We start from the raw sequence: 21,797 nt of genomic DNA, 5'->3' as shown, positions 1-21,797 counted from the left end.
TATTCCTTCAAGTTATCGCAGTTGACGACAGAGACGTAACTTCCTGTTTCCGCTTTGTCACAGTTTTTTGCGTAAACGTCGGCGCGGTTGTTGGCGCGGCGGTAGTGGCGGTAGGTTGTAGAGTTGCGGCTTGTTTACGTACACGTGTAATAAGCGCTTTTGAATACGCAGCGTGCCCTGTAATTTAGCCTTAACATGCACTGCAGTGCTTTGCTCGTCCAAATTGTAATTTTTTACACACTATGCTACATTGCGCTCTCCGAACCCACCGTTCAGGAGTTGAAGTGCCAAGGTAAGCTCCGTGGCCGGATGAATGAACAATGTTCACAAAGCGCTCATTGATAGTTCGAAACTGACGAACTGGTACCGGTATGGTTGGCGTAGGTTTATTTTAGTGGCACATGTTTTATCCTTGCTGATTTTATTATATATTCGCTCCCCTTTCAGTCTGCAAAGCGCTAGTAAAGGAATCCGTGGCTGCCATATCAGCAGTTGACCCGAAGAAGAAGATACCTGTCGGGAGTTTCCGGCTGCAAGGGGACGGAACGCAAAAGCAAAAAATGGTGAGTTTCTGTCGCAGGTGACCAAAAACGCTAGCAGAGGTGCAAAAAAAAAAAGTTCGATTCGAAAAATCAATCGAATGAACCGGAATCACATGTATTTTCAAACTGATTGCGCACCCGTTTCGGGGCATAGGGCAAAGATGAAAAGGCACTTTAGCTAGAGTGAACATACGGGCAATGGTTTCCACCTTTAGACTGAGGTAGGAATCGCGAAAGATGCGTGGCTTAGGAAATCAGTGATGGTTTACACATTGTTACACACTTTTGAAAAAAACAAAAGACGGAAGTGTCGTGAGTTGCGTCCGACGGACACGTAGAAAAAAAACAAAAAAAAACGGGAAGTGTCGCGAGTTGCGTCCGGCGGATCCCAAAAGGAGAATTAAAATTACGCAGTGCCTATTCTGTGGACCAGTCCACAGGATAGTGTTCAGCTTTATTCTGTGGACCAGTCCACAGGATAGTGTTCAGCTTTATTCTGTGGACCAGACCACAGAATAATGTTCAGCTTTATCCTGTGGACCATTTGATGCGGCGCTTGGCGGTGCTGTTCGGCGCGGTCGTGTCGTGCAACATTTTTTTTTTTTTTTTTTAGATACTTATTTCAGTTTCGTAACTGCGCCTTCCAGGGCGGGCGCTCCGGTCGCGTGTTGCGCGGTGTCGGCGGCTGCGTTGACGGTGTGCGCCGGTCCGCTGAGCTGTTGCGGTGTGTAGTGCATGCGTGTCTGCTCTACAAGTTTCTTCTTTTCGCGTGCGAGAACCTTGCTTCTTCAGCGCGCGGTTGTGCGGCCAACTTAACTTAGCGTTTTCTGCGTGGTTTGTCCACAGGTTTGTGATCTGGTTTACAAAAAACCTAGGCTATGAACCTAGTAACACATATGTTTGATGCCGATTTTGAACGTACTGCAACATTTTTTTAGCAAGCCTGCCCCGAAGTCAACTGAAGCCACGCCAAGCTTGTTGTTCTATAACAAAACATTGCGACTACATATTACAAAGTTCGCGTGAGACAAATACGGCACAAACTGAGCGTCCTGTAGCGTTAAAACGGTCGGCATCATGTCATCGGGAGTTGAAGACGTTTCTTTGCCCGCCTAATTTTTGTGAACGTGAACTCGGCCGCATTTCGCCGCATCGTGGTCGTCGTGGTGTGGAACGTAGGGCTCGCCGCTTCGGAAGTCTTTGTTGATTTCGTGTGTTCTGTTATGCTGTGTACTAAATGCCTGACGACGACATTACGCTACCTGCATCGCTTGCTGTGCGTAAAGGGGAATGCTGTTCTGATTAACGGAGTTGAAACCGTCGGGGAGGGAGGGGGGGGGGAGGAGATAGAGGTATACAGCTTTGCTGTAAAAGTCTCTTGTCTTCGAAGCACGAAGTGTTCTAGCTCGAGGCGTAAAGGAGAGTCTCTGTGTTTTTCTTTTTTTTACTATGCTTTTTTTTTCTTTATTGCATATAGAACTAACAGGCACGTGAATGACTACGACGCTGGTTTAAAACACATCAGTGTCGGTTTAAAACCCGCTCACCGAACTTTGGTGGTCAAAAAATATCATACACATCGAAAGAAGACAATTCTTCTAAAATTGGTAACCACGTAAGCTCCGGGCACTGCATATTAATTACGCGTTACGAAGCGCTCTAGTGCGAGGCGTAAACGAGTGTCCGGGTGTTGTAGCACCGTGACATGAGAGGACGATTACGACGACGGGAGATGCCAGCCCCAGCCCCTAAGCGGCTCGGCCCCTAAAAAGAAGGAGGTGCCGACAGAAGTAACTGGAGCATGAGAGCTGTGGCCGAACCGCATAGGAGCACCGTGTAGTTGCACCGGCGGTAAACGAAAGGGGCAGAACACGCATGCGCGCCTGCCGACGGTGATAGCATTAAGAATTTTTCGGTTTTTCTTCATTAGGCTGCTTGGTTTTATTAAAAGCTTTTTAGCAAGAGATTTCTTCCTCGTTCATTTTGTAAAAGACATAAGCATGTGCCCCATGCACAATGCATGTGCTCAGCCATCTCACAAGCGTCAGCTGCTTAAGTGGGCTGGGAAATTATATGTACTGTTCCTGTAAATAAAGATTCCTATTATTATTATCCGCTCGTACAGCCGGCTGTGAGGTAGGTCGGGGCGCCAAGACAGCACATGAAAGAAAACAGCGTGTTTACGGAGTCACAAAACGTTTTCGTCCGCGGTCGTACAACCGAATGCACTGAAGAGGCAAAGTTCTCGCACAAGGGTAAAGACAAACGCAAGCGAAAAGAAGAAACTTGTAGAGCAGACACGCAACTACACACCGCAACTTAGAGCTCAGCGCATCGGCGCACGCCGTCAACCAGAGCGCCCACCCGGGAAGGCACAGTCGGCGCAGTTACGAAACTGAAATAAGTATCTAAAAGAAAAAAAAAAAATGTTGCACGACACGACCGCGCCGAACAGCACCGCCAAGCGCCGCCTCAAATGGTCCACAGGATAAAGCTGAACATTAGTATTCTGTGGTCTGGTCCACAGAATAAAGCTGAACACTATCCTGTGGACTGGTCCACAGAATAAAGCTGAACACTATCCTGTGGACTGGTCCACAGAATAGGCACTGCGTTAAAATTACGTCCGGCTTAACCTAAAGTGGAAACTAGTTACATCCGACGGAACTTTAACCCAATGTTTCGTGTTACTGCCGACGTAACCTAAAGTTAAGAATTAAAAGTTACGTCCGACGCAACTTTTGCTAAATGTTTCGAGTTGCGTCCGACGTATCACAATTAGTCGCTTCAAACCCGCAAATTAGAGTTAACAAGTTCACTCTACGGAAATAGAAATTAAAGGTACGTTTGACGTAATGTCAAGTAAAAAAAAAAGTTGTGCATGACAGAATCCAAGTGCAGTCACGCCCTATGTAATCTGTGCAACCTTATTGCAACAGAATGCAGGAGGACAGGTAGTCGGGCGAGTTGATCTAGCAAACATCACACTCTCCACACTGTTAAGCCGCAATGTTACCGCAATGGTCCATTTTACAATATGTAACATCAATCAAAAACTATGTATGTGGCTGCGTTATATCCAGCCTGATGCAGCATTGGTAAATTTGTGCCTCTATGTTTGCTTTTGTGTTGGTCGAGTCATCGTCTCCTTTACAAGTAAAGGTAGGCGATAGTTGAGTGGTCTGGAGCATTGCAGGAGGATTGCTGCAGAGGTGCGGGTTCAAATACCATCGTGTGCGTGTTTTTTTAAATCATACTATTGAAAATCTTTTAATACGAATCCTCATGCACTTCTTTTCATATGCAAAATACAAAAAAAAAGGAAAGATGGAAATTAACAAAATAGAACCTCTTGCCGCGGGCACAATGTCAGATGTAGTGCACGTAGTTTGTGCCAAGAACGAAGTTGAAATTGCTCAAAGCCCTACAAAAAACACAGTTAATAATTGATTAGAGGTAGTAAAAGGAACGCCTAGGCACTTTTTTATTTATACGTAGGTGAAAACATCTAAAAAAAATTATACGTCAGACGTAACTCTTTTATTTGACCTTATGACCTTGTTGATGTGGCCAGGATTACGTCGGATGTAACTTCAGTTTCAGTTTTCATTTTCGGTTCCATCAGACTGAAAAGATGCTGAAAAAAATTAAGACTGCAAGGGAGGTCAAAAAGTTAATTGAACTGACGCCGCTAATCTGAACTAAGTGTAACAATGCTTGGTATGCTGTGCATGCTTTTTATGTAATACGAATTCATGAAATAATTTAATTCGAGGAGTTATCCTCCTGTCCAAAAGTTGCCTGCGTAACATTGATTTGGCTGCAGGAACCCAGCATTGCTTTGCAGTGCGCATGTTTTTAATGCAAAAGCAATGCTTATTATGCAAAAATCATACATGTAGGGCTAACAAAGGCGATTGGCAAAGCCTCCCAGTCATATTAACGGAGAGAACGACACGAAGGGAAGGGATCATGGCAGCGGTAATTACAGGATGTAATCGCACCACTGGACACATTTCCACTGTCGGTGCTGTCTGTACTGTCATGGGCTCCGCAGCCTCTACCTCAACCGTAGCTGGGAAGTGAGGTCACCCTCAGAAGTACGCCTCAAAAGGAGATCCAAGGGAACACAAAAATGCTGCACGGCGAACAAAGAGGCAGATGCTCGCTGCAGCTGGAACGGCCAACAGCCGACGCCACCACAGTTTTTACGACGCAAAGATTACACACCGGACGTGTATCCCTCTGTGGCATAATCATGACAAACCTGTCATTAGACATAATGGACATTAGACATGTCACATAGCTTGAATAAAAAGATGTAATCCTTTCTCATTCCCATGTGTAAGCAGTCTTTTGTGCCTGTTTGAGTTCCCTTCTTGTTTTTTTTAGTGTGCCCAATTAATTGCGTGTTGCCTTCACGTTTGCTGTTACGTGCCATGTGTTGCCAGGCGGGGGTTTAAATTCGTGACATTAATCTCTCGGAAATGTGTCTCAGCGCCGTAATTTTATCTATGATGTGTCTTGGTTAAGCCAGCAGACATAAAGCTCCGAAAGAACGCCCACCCAAAATACAGAGATATCAAGAAATATGGAATGGGTGATCTTTCACGTTAGGTGTGAAAAACTACAAAAAGGGGTCGCCTCTGCCAATAACAACTGTAGAGATATCGAGTAAAAAATGCAGGATGGGTGAACTTTCGGATCAGTTGCGAAAATGACAAATAAGTGAACGCATCGACACATGAATAGGTGATATGCATTTAATTTGTTCACTGATCGTCGCTAATGGCATCGAACGATGCATCGCTGTCAGAGTCGAACACGAGCTGCAGCGCTTCGTCCACCATGCTCTCCTGAGCTTCGAGTCTCCCCGCTGGTTCCTAGCTCACAAATGCCAGGCGCTGGTTGAACTCGCCGTACACTTAAATGATGCCAAGACGGTATCTCCCCACTCTTCTATTCTTCCACTCCACTACCCCGTTTCCTCCTCTTGCTAGTCAAGCTGGACAGGTTGTGTCTCTTTGGTTAAAAATTATGACATCGACGGTATTTGCGGCCGCGGAATGTTTTCGCGGAGGAAGCTGTACGGGCTTTCGAAGGCGTTGAAGCTAGTGTGATCTTAGGGGGTGCGCAATCTTTGGGGTCTTTTTGTAAACTGAATATTTCACTCCTAAAGGGGGGGGGGGGGGTTTCGGGGGAGGGCGCTCTCTCGGAACTTTACAATATGCTTCTGCAGATCTGGGGCCCTTCTTAAAAACTGGGGGTTCCTGTCCTCTTGCGCCATCTAAAGCCACTTCTGGCCCTCCAAACCTTTTCACTAAAACCCTCTACTGAGTTCCGGGTCTTGCTGCACTTGGAACCTTGTCCACTGGCAAACACAGGGGGAATGCCAGAGTACACTAACTCTGCCAGCCATCGGATAATGACTGTCCATAATTATTTTCCTGTCGCAAGCTATGCGTGATCCTTGTGCGGCTGCGGTTTCTGATCTCACTGCCACAGTAAGCCATATTGAAACGACCCTGGAGCACAACAAAAGATGAACAGGACCATCGGAAAGTCGTTTAAAGACAACATCTCGAACTTTTTTTAGTGCTTGTTCAGGTTTTTCCCCTTTCATCTCCACCTCCCCCTTTTTTTGGAGGCCACCTCAAATTAGTGCTGGATCCTCTGCAATTATACTTCTTGCCGCCCACGTATTGCTTTGGCTAGTAGAAACCTTGAACATTATTTAAAGGGGCCATGCAGACAAAACACAAGTTTGGTTCATTCGAAAGATTGCCTCGTTAGAGTCATACTGACACCACTCTACACTTCGCTCAAAGAAGCTATACAATTAGGAAACAAGGGAATGGCCATGCGGCCCACTAGCTCATTCCTCGCAACAAAAACTATGATGTCATATGTGCCCAGCTGTGCGATTGGCTGAGGCCAGCAAAAGCAAACGCAAATTAGGCACGGCTTATAAGCTTGCCGAGCGAGTTATTTGTGCGTAAATGTAATGCACATTCATTTTACAGCAGTAAAAATGGTGCAGTAAACAATGAAAGTTACGAAAATACACTGAGCATAGAAGTACCGATGCGCACGGGTGTTGGTACTGCGCGCACTATGCTTGTTTTAGCTGCACAGCAGTGTGCCGCTTTGGAGTTGTCTTACACAACACTAGCCAATTGGCGTAAGCGACGTCTTACAAGACCCTGTTTGTCGAGCTTACCCCATGTTTCGCGAAACAATTACTTTCTACAGTAACAAAAACGAGCCAGGTGCAGATACAGTCATATACAAAGCAACTGCGGACAACGGTCCGTTGATGGGTATGGTAGCGCCATCTGGGAGGACTGACGGCAAGCGAGGCTGCAGTGCCAAATGATGCACTGGAAGTTCGTTTGAATACCCGCCCTTGTGACTTCATGTCAGATGTCATGAAAACACACGATTTGGCGGGAGAATCGAAATTTTAACCTAAATTGATTAATTTCTCGGTGAATACGGCATTATTTGCTGCCAGACAAGCGCTGGGGGCACTATGAAACACGAAATCTTTCGAATAAAATAAACTTGTATTTTGTCTGCATGGCCCCTTTTGAATATAGTTCAACCTGCTGCTGGGCAACATTATGGGTATAATGCTGATTACACATTTATAAGACACAAGACTTCCATTGCCATTTGACTGTAGCAAATACTGCAAACATTTCTGCTTATCCTGTGCAAGTTTGTGATTAAAGCACATTTAATGTCCCTTAAGATTACTGCGACCTAGGGTGGTTCATTTTTGATGAAGGGCAAGGTAGTGAACTCAACCTATCTGCCATCCCAAAGCAGTGGTTCACAAAAGCATGTTGCTCACATGTACGTGGCACCAAAACGCAGTTTTCATGCCAAGCCATCTTGTGCCCATTAAGTGTACTCTAGGAGGATGCCCCATTTCTTTTTATGTTTGTACACCTTGCTTTTCACTCTTGCAGATTCCCTATGCTGGCTCAGAAGCACACATGCATGACGTTATTGAGGAAGTCTGCAAGAGAATGGAAAACTACGCACAGGCGACGCACAAGGAAACTGGAGAGCTCATTCTCGTCGACCTTAGCAAGGATGTTGAGAAGCTGAGCACTCACGAAGTGCTGCCGGATCCGAATGCCAATGCAAAAATTAAACAACTGGTTAGTTTATATTTTCTCAATTCCGTCATCCCCATTTTTTTTCTTTTTTTGAGCCTGAGATGCTTAAAGGAGAGGTGACACGAAATTTCCAAGCTGAGATAACTATTTAAAATGCTTCCTTTTTATCTGGTGATATTTCCCAACAAGTTTCAACAGTATCCGTTCCCTATAACATATTTTAAATCCATTTTAATCTCTGCTCACACGAGAAAGCCCAGAGCGGGCCAGCGTGACATCATCTGCTCCTTGCCCCAAGCTGCCTACTTCGGGCTCCTGTGATGTAGCCGACGCGCTGGCTGTGGTTGGCAGGTGCTGCACCGTGTGTACACGTCGTGGTTTTGGGACTGATGTCATGCTGCCCAGGCTTGTGGGGATGGTGAACACCGTGGCCAATCTGGGCGAGCGCGTGCGCTCACTCGCACGCGCGTCCAGATTGGCAGCGGTGCGACAAGAATGGTGACATAAGGTGCTACCTCCTGGCATGGCGGCTGCTCGGCATTCATTTTGTCAAAACCGAAACTAACACGAATAAACAACGCCGTGAATGATTGTTTACGCTGCGATCGACCGTCTAATGTGCCATTCTATGATTAGACGGCTAATAGGCACCCATAGCAGCGAAAAAAGCGTAACACAAAAATTTCGTGTCAGTACTCCTTTAAATACTTCTAGTGTGTTGCTAGACGAGTAATGTCCAGAGTGAGATTCTAGAAGCAATCTTAAACAGCTCCTCTTGTAAGCAATCTTAGGCGTCTGTCTGTTTGCAACAGGTGACACGATATGCAATAGTATAGGTGTACCTGGCCATGTAGTATGTTTAATAAAAAGCCTTTCATTTAATAAAAATTGGAAGCCATTCCAATCTGTTTAGGTGGATGACCAACAGAGCTGTATAAAATGCACAACACACACATGGTCAGAGAATGTACATCTATTTATTTTCTCATTGTTTGTTAATGGTAGTGACTGGCTTTGGGATTACTTTAATGAAACTTCGAAAGACTGGAGTTTTATTCTAGCAAACAAACATTTGGCTGTCCATTCCCCCTCTTGTCCATGTCCATGTTTTGACAGCAGTTGGGAATTTGCCGACGTTTAAAAATTCAGTGTGAGCTAACTAATTGTGAAGAGAAAATGAAACGCTGGTAGAGTCATCTTAGCATCCAGTTGCCATATAATTGGTTGGGGGCAAATTTTGATAAAATAAGAGTTACAGCTGTTTTCTGCGGAGTATTTGTGATAAAGTTGGCTTTACCGCAAGGCATTTGTTGCCATCCCAGAATTGTTGACAGTCTTAAAGAATTCACAGAACCCTAGCCATAAACAAGTTTTCTGTGAAAGGCCCTGTAATAAAGAGTCCTAAGGCCTCCAAGGCAAACATATGTAGAGGTTCTTCTGCAGAGGCGAGCCCCTGAAAAGAATGCTTGTGCACTTTCTGGCAGCTCTCTTGGGTGGGCTTCTTTCCTTTGCCGTATTTTTTTCTCCACCCATTTTCCTTCACTTATTTTTATGTGCAGTGCCAGTACAAAAGACAAGCATTCACACAACCTGCGCTTTCTTTTCGTGGTGAACGTGAGACAGGACTGCGTTGTGCAGTCATATGCAGTTTGCCAGATATATCGGGACTTATATGCTAGCACTCTCGGATAATGAATATATCATTCTCAGATAATGAACCTACCATTATCCCTGAAGAAGAAAGTGTATGACAGCTGCATCTTACCGGTTCTCACCTACGGGGCAGAAATGTGGAGGCTCACTAAAAGAGTTCAACTTAAATTGAGGACGACTCAGTGAGCATTGGAACGGAAGGTGATAGGTGTAACGCTAAGGGACAAGAAGAGAGCGAAATGTATCAGGGAACAAACGTGTGTAAAGGACATATTAGTATAAATTAAGAAGAAGAAGAAATGGGCGTGGGCAGGGCATGTAATGTGAAAACAAGATGACTGTTGGTCATTAAGGGTAATAGGGCGGATCCCTGGAGAAGGCAAGCGTGGCAGGGGGCGGCAGAAAGTTAGATGGGCAGATGAGATCAAGAAGTTTGTGGGGATAAATTGGTCGCAGTTAGCACAGGACCGGGATAATTGGAGATCTGTGGGTGAGGCCTTTGCCCTGCAGTGGGCGTAGATAGGCTGATAGTGATAGTATGCCAGCAGAGGCACATTTTTTTTCCCTTTACTCCCCTTTTTCTTGCGTTGCACTCAGGGAGAGGAGCCCATGATTCCAGACCTTTTCTTTATTTTCCACAAGATGCTGTGCACTGACTGCCTCATTGTGGGCTTCTTGATGCCAGCAGTGGTAATTTGATGCTGGCTTTTGTTGCTTGAGTCAAAGCCAGGTGCGGCAGACTCTCCTGATACCTGTGAAACGTGGCACGCAGCGCTGAAAAGGGATAGGAAAGAGAAGACGCAAGTGCTTGGGGGTCATATTTTGAGCTGCTGCAACATTTAAGATGGAGGATGTGTTGGGCAACATTTGGCACGTATTGGAAGAACCCCAGTTGCTCGGAATTAACCCGTAGTCCTCACATAAGCACCTCTTAAGCCAGTTGTTTGGGGCGCTAGACGCCAAGATAAAATCCTAAGGGTTGTGGTTGTTTATTTGGGAATGTCTCCCATGGAATTGGCTTGCTGGGGCAGTGGGGGGAGTGCTCCTGTTAGCTGGGAGAGGCCTGTGAACATAGTTTTTCCTACCTTTATACTTCAGAGTTGGTTGCAGTTCCTGTGCCAGATGTGGGCAGCTTGTAAGAATGATTCGGAGCAATCTTTTGACTGTGCATGTCATTGCCTGGGCAAGTGGTGAACGAGGTGACGTTTGCCACGTATCTTTAGTCCTTTTCTTCTGCTTCCAGTGCGAAGACATGCTTGGAGAGCACGAGGACGATTACATCCATGTTTTCGCAAGGCGCAAGATAAAGGTGGAGCCCCAAGCCTTCAGGCTGCTCTGTGAAAACAATGAAGGTAAACATCAGTTGGCAGTAACCAGAGTTCAGTGGGTTCTTTTTGTTGTTGTTGCTTAGGTTTTTAGGTGCAGTCAGTAGTAAGTGGAGTGGCGGTTGATAAGTTTAGGCAAATTTTTCCACCATTTGCCTGACTGGTAACTTTTGCATGAGTCCTTCTCTACTGAAAAACCGCCCACATTTCCACAGCATATGCTAGCTGCTGCTTTGTGGATACATTCTCGTAAATTCATAAGTGCGTGCTCTTTTTACTTTTGACCACACCTGTAAGTAAACTCTGCATTTGCGACATCTGTGAGCTGTGGGCTAATCGGTGGTTTGCAGTGGACCTTGGAGCAGTTGAATGCCTGTATAGCACGTACCATGTGTAATTTGTCTGTGTCTAAGCTGCAGTTGTTTGTTGGTTAAAGCTATAGGCATTGAGGATGCAGTAAAAAAAAAAGAATATTGAGACATGCATAATAATACTTGCGGTGCATCTGTGCCACGTATGGAAATAGCAAAAACACTATTTGGGAAAATGCTGGGTGTTAGTTGTTACAGCTTGTGTAGCCTATGGCAGTACATGTTGTGATCGTTATGTGCCAGTGAGCTTATATGTGCTGCATTGCTTTGGTTTCTGTTTTTCAAAGCACAACTCGACAACTATAACACAGAATACACAAATGGGCCAAAGTAGGCTGCCTTGGCGTTACACAGCTGGCACAGGCTTCACTCACACTTGCTGAGAGTTGCTTTGTTACCATGGTAATGGGCATCGTGCATACTTCACCACAATCATATTTTATTTTGCAGTACGTCTAATGCTAGGTTTGTGCACAGGTGGTGCTACTAGGACGTTGAAACAGGACTTGAAGTATGCAGTTCTCTAGTGACAGATTTTCTGTCCGGTTTCGCAAACTGCGGTTACACATTTTATTACAGTGATACCATTTATAATGTAACCGTCCATGGTGCAGGACTGGATATAATGCAGGTTTATGTGGCCACTGGTTCGCCTCCCATAGAACTCAATACATAATCATACCACTTAAAATGCAGTTGCCCGAAGCACAATACCATTTATAGTGCGGTTTTTTGGCAGGTCCAGTGACTGATCAGTGCAGCTGGGGCACCGTTTTATGGTCGCAAGAAACAAAAAAAATGATTGAATCGGCCATCCTACGCAGTGCCCGCTCCCCACTCTCCTCTAACTTAGAGGTACAAAACAAACAGGCACCCTTTAGTATGTGTCTTTCATTTGCAATCAAGTGATGGCCACAACTGCTGTACTTAGGAGGATAGCGACCCCCTCCACTTCTGTGCATGTGTGCGATAAGTTGTTTCTAGAATGTGGAGATAAGGAACCACGCTTTCCCTTTTCGAACATCTGGAAATAGCAAGCGGCAACGCCATTTCCACTACCTGTGCTTTGTGCTGATAGCAACTGCTTCGGCATAATTACGGCAAGGTGTAGTGATAAAAATTCTGGCTTGTGTTGGGAAGTTGGGAAGTTGTGTCTGGGGTTGGGAAGTTGATTAAGCAACCAATCAATATAGGTTGGTGCATAAATTGGGCATCTATTTGTCAACCAATCATTTGGTTGTGGATGTGGGCATTCGTAAGTCTTTGAGAAACACTTGTACGTTAGCCTTATATATCCAGTGACCTTCCACGGGTACAGTGCTCGACGTTACTAAGTAGGCTGTGGTGTTGACCAGCACATTGCTGCGTTTCCAGTGCTATAGAGGGAACCTCAACTTCACATCGTCTTCTAAGCTCTGGTGGTGTTGATGTTATATTAGTGGTATTGATGGCATTATAATGGAAGGTCATATGTAAAGGAACATCTCTGGCAAATTATTTCCTGGTCTTAGACAAAACCCCCCCATATGTGTGTGTGTGCCATCTGGGTGTTGGCCTGGTACAGTATTTTGGGGGAATGTTGTAGCAATAGCTGATGCTGTGTGGGCTAGTGGCATCACAAAAAGGCAGCAAAGAGGGAAGATGAAAAAAATTAGTGCCCTTCCACTCTGTGAAGAAGGATGACCTGCAATGCTGGAAATAGTCCACGGTGCCCACTAAACAAAACAAGTTTGTTTGTAGTTTGCGAATGAACATACCTTCTAGCCCATTGACTGAATGAAACTTGGAATGACCCAAGCTTTATTGTAGCAGACAAACATGGAGCTGTCTGTCTCCCTCCTGCGTCGTTTTGTGTAACACACCAACCCAATGCGCTCTATCACTGAGGACACCGGACAGGTCGGATTGGGCCGCTTGACGTCCACGTTTAAATTTCCCGTCGGCACCGCAGACGTCTTATCAGTAAGGGCCTGAAACCTATTGCTGCGTGTTCACACACCCCACCCCTCCCTTTACTCCCAAGCCATGCACACATGAACCGGCAATCGGTTATAGGCACACAGTTAGTATTGAAAGACACCATGGAAAATGTCACTCTGAAAGCTGTTTACGCTGAACGAGCAATATTGGCTCACGTCAGCGTTCCAAGCGGGCAAGTTGCTCTTCATCCGGGAGGGATTTACAGTTACTTGACGAGCTGGAACCTGAGGCGGCAATGGTTGCGGCTTTGCGTAGTTCTCATGCCCATTTGCGCTTCTGTTCGGGCCGACGCTTCTTCAATTCCTGCTCTTTCTCCTCCAAGCAAACAACATGCATCCGGCACAAAGCGAGTTAAAACCTAGAAGGCCTGTGGAGCTTTATTCTAGCGGACAAACATGTGGCTCTGTGTTTCTCTCCCCCGTTGTACGCATATTACTCTCTGTGTACACACCAACCCAGATCCAGACCACTCGATTACGAACGATACCAGACAGGGCGCTTTGAGCCATGAGACTTTCACGTCTAAATTTCAAACCAGCACAACGGGCATGTTGTTGGTAGCGGCATGAAGCCCAGCTGCGCGTGCACGCCGCCTTCCTTCCGCTCCGACCTGTGCGCCCGTAAACCGGCAACCGGTGATGGCGCACACTTAGGCGTGAAATACAACGGCGAAAATGTTGCTCAGAAAGCCTTCCAAGCTGAAGGAAAACTATAGACTTACGACAGCGTTTTAACCGGCCAAATTTCTCCTCAACTGGGTGGGATTCAAGCTACTCGGCGACGTGGAATTTTAGGCGGCAATGGCCGCGGCTACATGCTCGACAGTGGAGGCTTTCGATCGTTTATACGCCTATTCGTGCTTCTGTTGATTCTTCGAAATCAGCTGATAACGGTGCTACCGCTGTTGTCAGCTGATTGCCCAACTTGTGAAAGCGACGTCAGGGGTGGTGAGGGGAATAACAGTTGTGAAAGAGGGGTCGGCGGGGCCGAGGAGGAGCCCCGGGGCAACGCTGACTAAATCTGCTTCACCGGAATGAGAACGTGGGGGGTTAGACATGTACTGCTTTGCAGTAGAAAGGCAGCTGCTGATGTGGTGATTTATTTGTTTGATTAGTCGCATGGTAGCAAATCTTTAGTATATAGTAAGCTCAGTATATAGTAAGCTCAGGGCTATAGTAAGCTCAGGCTGGATAAACTCTGCACATACAGCACAGAAGAATAGAAACACAGAAAAAAACCTCATATACTTGTGCGGGCTGTATCAGGGTTCTTCGTTCTTGTTGGCCTATTTCATACAGTTTTTGTATACTAGACGGGCTGTTTTGTAGACATGGTGACTGGCACTGACTAACGGGGCAAAGCAGGATTGTTGAAGCGGCATGTGAACCGGTTGGCCATACTGAATTGGTTTGTGAACCGGTTGGTGAACTGTTACGTTTTTCGGTTTAGTCAAACTGAAAATGAACCAAACCTGAACAGTTTGACACCCTGCTGTTATCAGAGAAGTTAATGCATGCCTGGGCCTTTAAAAAATCTGTCTGTCTGTACTTACATTGACATGCATTAGATTTTTGCTGCACATATATCCTTGTATGTAATATGTGTGTGCCTGTCCACGAGGATTCATTCTAACTACAGCATAAAACAGATGTAACTTACAAATAAGAAAAGGACACGATCAAGCACTGTAAGCTTGTTCATGTCCTTTTCTGGCACGTGTGTTCCTTCTTGTTTTGCGCTGTTGTGGGAATGTATTCGTGCCACTTAGCCCAGCGTACTACACTTGTGCAAGAATGCAGATGAACCTTAAACTCACTTTTATGAATTTCCCAAATTAATGAACAAATTCGGATTTTCCCTGCAGTTGCCGGTTTGCTTAAGGCTTTCACGGTTTTATGAAGTCTCCCTTTGGACAATAGTTAGTTTGCAGATCCAAAGTTCTTGGTGGCTATGTTAAATCAGTGTGTGTGTGTGCGTGCACATGGTCATGTGTGCGTTTTCTTTTTTTTTTTTTTTGTCACATATATGTCTCTGTTTTTCGAGAACCTGAGTTTAATGACGGATGCGAGTCGAGTGAATTGCCACTCAGCAGTGAATTGCCAACGAGGTTACGCTGACAGGCTTAAGCTTAGAGTTTGTCATGATCGTGTGTGCCATAATTCACACTGGCTGCCGGGAATCGCAGCAGTGAACTGCGGTACTAGGTTTCTTTTAATACAGCGTGATTGCCACCTGCACCACTGCATTATTATTTTCGCTTTTACTTTTTTAGTGATTTGGGTTTCCGAGCCCTGCAAACCATTAGTTAGTAGTTTACATCAAAGTTTCCTGCTAATCCGTCTTGTGGAACTGTATTTATGGATGTAATTGTTGTTTGGGTTTTACAACGTACAACAGTTTCTCACAGTCCCGAGAAAGTTGTATAATCGAGGTTTTACTGTATATAGATACACGCACACATACTGAATGCCTTATAATAATGTTTATTCTGACAGTGATACATTTTCACGTTCTGATGCAGGAAATAAATGAAGTAAAACATGTTTCATTTATGTTGCGAGGCTAAAGGGGAAACAAAATTGCAAGTGTGACCGGTATTATTAGTTGTGTTCAGAGCAGGAGTGTCTACAATTTTAGTGCATATGCTTGACACGAAGGGAAAGTTTTAGTGCACATTACGGGGTGTCCTGAAAAAATGGGCGAAAAATAAAAATAAAAATCAGAAAAACTTTTTATCTTGCTATTTAAATCAGTTTTGGCCACTGCAGGGCCACTACAGGATTGTTGCCAACTGAAAATATGTGCAGCTGTATACAGTGGTGTCCAACTGCCTTTGTGCTGCACTGATATGTTGAAACTGATATGTTAGAACTGGTATGTTAAAACTGGCGTTTATTTCAAGCTGGTATTCAGGGCGACCTCGGGGTTTTCTGGAAAATGCTGTTTGAAATTTCATGTTTGTATGGAAATGTATTGGTAAGGATGAAAGTGAAGGGCATTGATAACTTCTAAGAAATGAGACATTTTATTCACGAAAAGCTGGTCACCGATTTCTCACTCATCCTTGTTTACATACATGATCATCTGGTTGCGCAAGATGTCGGTCTTCATTTGACACCTGCCTGATCGCCCAGTGCATCACTCCTGGGAGAAAGCATTCTCGACAACGGAGCTTCCATTGGCTAGGTGCAGCATTTGCCAATGAGTGCCGCATTTGCCAGCCTGAGGTAGCGAGCGGTAGAGTCATGCCAGTACTCAATGCCAATGAGTTCGTAGGCTGTGTTTGTGAGGCTCGCTGCCAACAAATACTGCTTGAGAACGGCGGATCGTCAACACACGATTGCGAAGATTGCTACTTTAAAAAGGTCCATTTGCGGAGATGTCGGGTTTAACCCGATTTTCCTGAAACATGTTTGGGGTGTAAGAATCGAGCAAAATCGGGTTTGACCCGAAAACGTCGACCCCCCTCTAACAACACTCTCTCTGCCATTCCCTTTCAGCCATCTGTGGAGGAAAAGGGGCCAAGGAAGAGCTGTAGCCTCCAACTCCCACTCCAACAACATTTTCTCATGCTGCGTTTCCACTGCTTTTTTACGTGTTTTCCACTGGCGGCGTCTACCGTAAAATATCGGGGAAGCACCCAATCTTGTCTCACCGATAAGTGGTTGAACTAGTGTGACGCTCAACGTGCATGTGAATGTGGTGCATGTTAATGTGGTCAAAATTCAAGGTGGCAGCAGGCCATCCATGAGAGCACACTTCCACTTCCGCTTGCCATGGCTCAGGTGGTAGGGATGTCATGTTTGGTGTTCCCTTAAACATTCATTTGGACCCTGTCTAGAAGCACTAAGTTAGGGAGTGAGCGCCAACAGGCAGGCTTTGCCAGGATGCATGTCAAAAGAACCTTGTTACCCTTTGTGCCCTACCGGCATTGACATTGCTATTGCTGGGCTATTCACTTCTCCGGATTATTGATAACACTCTCTCAGCGGTTCCCCTGCACAAACCGTCTGTCACGTTTTGTAGAAAAAAGAAAAATTTCACTGTTCTAATTGCTGGGGGTGCCGCTGTTGCCATCAAATGGGGCCAATATTTTGGCGAATGCTGCCTCTCCAAAAAAAGGGTGGGCGCTTATTAACATGCACGTTGAACAATTCCCAGAATTTGCAAACGTTAACAGTAAGCACTTGGTTAGAAATGGCTGCTTCCTCAGTGTGTTACGGTACTTTTGTCGATCAATTGAGTCATGTGTGGCGGGTCTTTAAAAGCACCAATTTTGCATTCCTATTTATTTGGCACCGTGTGCCAGGATTCATTTCTCAGTGTGATACCGTTTACGTATGATGCCTCTTGGAAAGAACTGCATCGACTGTAAGTGTAGAAAATACGAACGTAATGATTTTTCTCGCGTAATCTGGATTTTTGTATTTAGGACCATCTTTCCGAATGTGCAATGCTTGCTGCAGGACAGAGTTGCCCAAAGATGTGTTACTGCAAATGCAATAAATGGCTGATGTCAAGAAACACTAAGGTGTCTGTGCTCTCATGGTGGCATTCATTTATGAGTTTTACCTGAGAATACACATGAAACTGTTGTTTGAAATGAACCCTTTCTTATCGTTTTTTTATGTTCCTTTTTTTCCCCCTTTAAAGCAAATCTTTGAATTCTTCAGCCGAAGCTCTACAAATACAGTAATCCCTCGTTATAACGAAATCGCTTTACTCAAAATATCGCTTTATTCGAAATTTCTTCTGGTCCCAACCCAAACGCATGCATTTTAGGCCGCATTGCTCGAAGCGCATGAAGAGCTGGACCCTCTTAGAGCGAAGTGGCGAGCGGGAGCGTTGCCGAGCGGCGGCGAGATTCAGCGGCAAGTCAGGCGGTCAACATGGCGAGTTGAAAAGCTAGTGTTTCCGCGGCGATTTTCTCGAGCCAGCCATGCTCTATTTGCGCCATGGGATTTAAGACAAACGGTCAAAATGCGTGGTAGGGTGATTGAATTTTGTTTCTAGACATTGGTCAATGGCGTGGAGGCGACGGTGCGTGGACACTGACACTTGAAGCGTAGAATTAGCAGTGTCGTCGTGAGCGGGGCGCCCAAAAACTCGTTTTGCAAACTTCACGGCTGCACATCTCGGGGAAAGATTGCCCAGTAATCATGCAAAGCCCCCCCCCCCCCCCCTCTGCCCCTTGTGCAAAACCGGCCAGTTTTCATGATTGTGCTGTGTACCCACAACGAGCGGTAATCATTTTTTGAGCTTGGCAAATGCATCAGATTCGAGCTGTGGAATTTGCGGCGCTTTTCAGCGCAAAACTCTCGTAGCGTTCCGTGACGACCCCACCCCCCTATAAAAGTGGTCACTGCCTTCTCCTCATCATTCGCTCAGCAGTCTGCGAGGCGTTTGGACGCCAGTAACTGCTTGGTCAAATTGGAACGGGGTTGCTTGCGCCCGGCAAGAACATGAAACAGCCAAACTCACTGCCTTTTCTGCACCTGGATAAAGTTCTGCTTCAGTGAATACATTGTGCTTTGATTCCTCGCAGCTGTGGCGCAATTAAAGCTCAACTGCTTTAGTTTTCTCGAGTGGTCGCTTATATCAAAATAACGCTTATAACGAAATTTTTCGCCATCCCGCTGACTTCGTTATAACGAGGGATTACTGTATGCTTTGTGGCAACACCAACATTGGATCACAAGCATAGTAATTTGCGTCTTGGTGCACCTATTCTAGAAAAATTTCATGGTATGTTTGACCTCTAAAATTACCCGGATAACTCTGCTGAGTTTCATGTACTCTTTACAGTGAAGCTGTTAGCCTCTCATTTGTCGCAAAATTTTGTGTCGTAAACAAAAAACCCAGGGAGGACCCAGCAGTTGTCGCCCAAGACGCCGAGTGCATGCGTCAGGCTAATCAGGCTTGAATCATAGAGCTCAGTATTCGCGTAAAGAAAAAACATCAAAACCGCATGATGGATGATAAGGTGCTGGTGAACAATGGGACATCCCCCGCCCCTCAACCATGTGTTTTGGTAAAAAGATTAGGTTTGCAGCTGCTCTCAAAAGGGAAGGTGGGTTGACGTCATTCGAGGGCTAGTGGATGCATCAGCCTACGCACGACCCAGCAGTTCTCGCCCAAGACGCTGAGCGCATGCGCCAGAACCAAGCATTTGCCTCCAGAGAAGCCAAGCGACAAGCCTGCCAAGACAATGAAGAACCCATCAGCATGTGTAGTGGTTTACAACAGCTGTGCTGGACATCCACTTTTGCAGGGCTAGATGGCGTCCATTTTTTATTATTATTCTATACTGGAGTTTATTCGTTCAGGAATTTCTGTTGGCCTTTTACATCCATCCCAAAACTTTTACGGCGACTGATTGCTCAGACGAATCCATAATCTAAGAACTTCATTTCAGTCAATGCCACAGATAATTTATCAGTCACAGGTTTAAAGGGGCCATGGAGACAAATTACAAGTTTGGTTCATTAGAAAGACTGCTTTGTCCTGATTAGAATGCCAATTTTATTGCGAAGTTGGAACAAATAATGGAGTTGTAAAAAAAATGTAAAGCAGTGGCAACTCCCTAGCCACTTTCTGGCAACTGTTTATGACATCACATAATCTTGTGCGATTGGTGGTCGCCGACATAAACCATCGCTAAGATGCATGTCTGGATGATTGTAGGCGTGTCTCTTGTTTGTGTAATCACAAAACTTGAATCCTAACGTGCCTACACGCAGTAACTCGATCATACGCATAACACGTCACTGCAGCACGAAATTTGTAAGTTTTTCACTTTTTCGGGTGTTTTTTTTAGCATCGAAGCTGTTTAGCATGTCCGCAGTTAAAAATACCAAGAAAAAGCCGAGCGCACGTTAGCGCTGCGCGTGCCGCACGGCGACCGCCCAGCTTCCACGGCGCACGTTTGTCAAGTCACGCATGCCCACTTAGGTAGACTGGCCAAGATTTGCCAGAAAAAATAACTGCAGTGCTCACCGTAATCGTGGAAACACTTGCTCGGAACGAGAAAGACACGTCATAGCGTACGCCCCTCCAAGGTGGTCTCCAATGGTTACAGTAAAGCCCGCTTATATCGAATTATTGCCTATATCGAACAGTTGTATAATTCCGGTAAAAATTACATGCATTTAAATCTTTTTATATCGAACGCGATTTTGCTCACAATGGATATATCGAACTCTCCCGCGCGGGATTTTTCGCTCTCCTTAGGCACGTGGCAGGCTTTCCCGCAATACATCGGAGCGCAGCGGTAGCGCGGGTGTTGCTTGCGACTCCGGCGCGAGCTCGGGCGCGTCCAAACCGGCCGTGGCAGAGTGGACCAGGTCCACGCATGCATGTCGTTGGAGCCGAAAGCGATACATTGGGCGCTGCGGGCTGCAGTGTCACCGAACTTCAAGTCCGCGCCACTCGCTGCGCGCACTTGGTCGGTTCGCTGGGTTCCCCGCTATTCGCTTGTCTCCGCTCTGTCGAACACGCCGAGGACTCCGTACCGCTTCCGAGCACGAGCGAAGCCGTCGCTGCCGTGGCCCTGCTACGGCGATACTGCAGTGCCATTGAGGGCAGCGGTCTTGTGCTTGTCGACTGTTTAAATACCGGGGAGCAAGCAGTCACCAGCAATGCGTTGCGCTCCAAGAAGCAGGCTGCACTCACGCAGTTCTTCCGCCCAATAAATGATTGTTTTCTTTCCGAGAAAGTGTCGAAGCAATAGTGAACTGCAGGGTGGTAAGATCTCAGCGTTAGCTCGTGACTCCGTTGGCATTACATTACCTCATATAAGTTATATGAGTTATAGTGAACTGCAGGGTGGTAAGAGCTTAGCGTTAGCTCGTGACTCCGTTGGCATTACATTACCTCATATAAGTTTTTTTGGCTTCACTTTCTATATCGAATTTTCGCTATATCGAACTATTTTACAATCCTCGCGCTGTTCGATATAAGCGGGCTTTACTGTATTAAAGTTCCTCTATATAGCTCCCTGAGGGAGGGAAACTTTAATGGTTATCACTTAAGAAAAATGGCTGCGCTTAGCTCAGCTAACCTTGGAAAAGCTTGGATAGTCTGTCTTGGTTTCGCTTGGTTGACCTTTGATGCAGACGTATTGCCCACCACGGGTCAACGCCGTTCGGTCCCGTGCAACGCTCACGGAAGGAGGCCCGCCTCGCTTTCATTCGCGGCCAACGCGGTGTTCTTGGCCGGGCGCAAGATGAGTCACGTAGCCCGAGATGACCCAGCGGCGCGTGCGTAGGAGGCGGCGGGGTTGGTCGGCTGCCGATCAGCTGAGCGCCCGCAACCGCGCGCCGCTAAGCTGATCAGTTGAGCAGAACGACTTAAAACTGGGCCTTGTGCGTAGCGCCTAAAGGGGGCCCGGCGACTCACGCGATGCGCTTCAAGGGGTGTGTCGCAGGCAGTGTGTGTGAGGTCAAAAGATGAATTTGCGCATCCGCGGCGAAACCGCTGGACGGAAGGTAGTAAAGCTTCGCTTTAAAAATGAAGGGCTTCCAGCAACAATGATGGAGTATAGGTCGTTGCGGCAACGAAGAAGCCAATCGGCTGCAATCGTGGACTTGAACCGGTGAAGGTTGCCTACAGGTTCGATACCTTCATACGCGTAAGTGTGAGCTTCCTTCGCTTTTTTGGTTTAAAAAACACCTTTCGTGGCTGGAATGGGGCTAAGTGAGGTACTGAAGCGTAGTTCCTTCAAATTAAGCAGAGTTGTATATTGCCTTCATGGCCTCTTTGAAAGCGCCATGAAGATACAGCTTTGTTTACTTTTAAAGA

The 21,797-nt window shown here is 46.0% G+C and overlaps 1 protein-coding gene across 1 annotated transcript; it reads left to right on the top strand.

The window, feature by feature from the left end:
- Nucleotides 1-74: 74 nt before the first annotated feature.
- Sel (canopy family protein seele) lies at nucleotides 75-17,524 on the top strand. Its single transcript, XM_077706655.1, has 5 exons — nucleotides 75-292; nucleotides 448-563; nucleotides 7,517-7,711; nucleotides 10,566-10,674; nucleotides 16,499-17,524. Exons 1-5 carry the CDS (start codon nucleotides 196-198, stop codon nucleotides 16,534-16,536), a joined length of 555 nt encoding a protein of 184 aa, XP_077562781.1. The 5' UTR covers nucleotides 75-195; the 3' UTR covers nucleotides 16,537-17,524.
- Nucleotides 17,525-21,797: the final 4,273 nt, after the last annotated feature.

This window comes from Haemaphysalis longicornis, unplaced genomic scaffold (assembly GCF_048455015.1).
Source record: "Haemaphysalis longicornis isolate Haplotype H1 unplaced genomic scaffold, Haemaphysalis longicornis Haplotype H1 scaffold_4, whole genome shotgun sequence".
Lineage (NCBI taxonomy): Eukaryota > Metazoa > Arthropoda > Arachnida > Ixodida > Ixodidae > Haemaphysalis > Haemaphysalis longicornis.
The sequence above is the reverse complement of the archived record's forward strand: the minus strand, read 5'-3'. Positions and strand labels throughout refer to the sequence as shown.

Coding starts and splice junctions, on each gene's coding strand:
- Sel (XM_077706655.1), top strand. CDS start 196: ATGCACTGCAGTGCTTTGCTCGTCCAAATTGTAATTTTTTACACACTA. Junction 7,712..10,565: donor ATGCAAAAATTAAACAACTG/GTTAGTTTATAT, acceptor TTCTGCTTCCAG/TGCGAAGACATGCTTGGAGA. Junction 10,675..16,498: donor GCTCTGTGAAAACAATGAAG/GTAAACATCAGT, acceptor ATTCCCTTTCAG/CCATCTGTGGAGGAAAAGGG.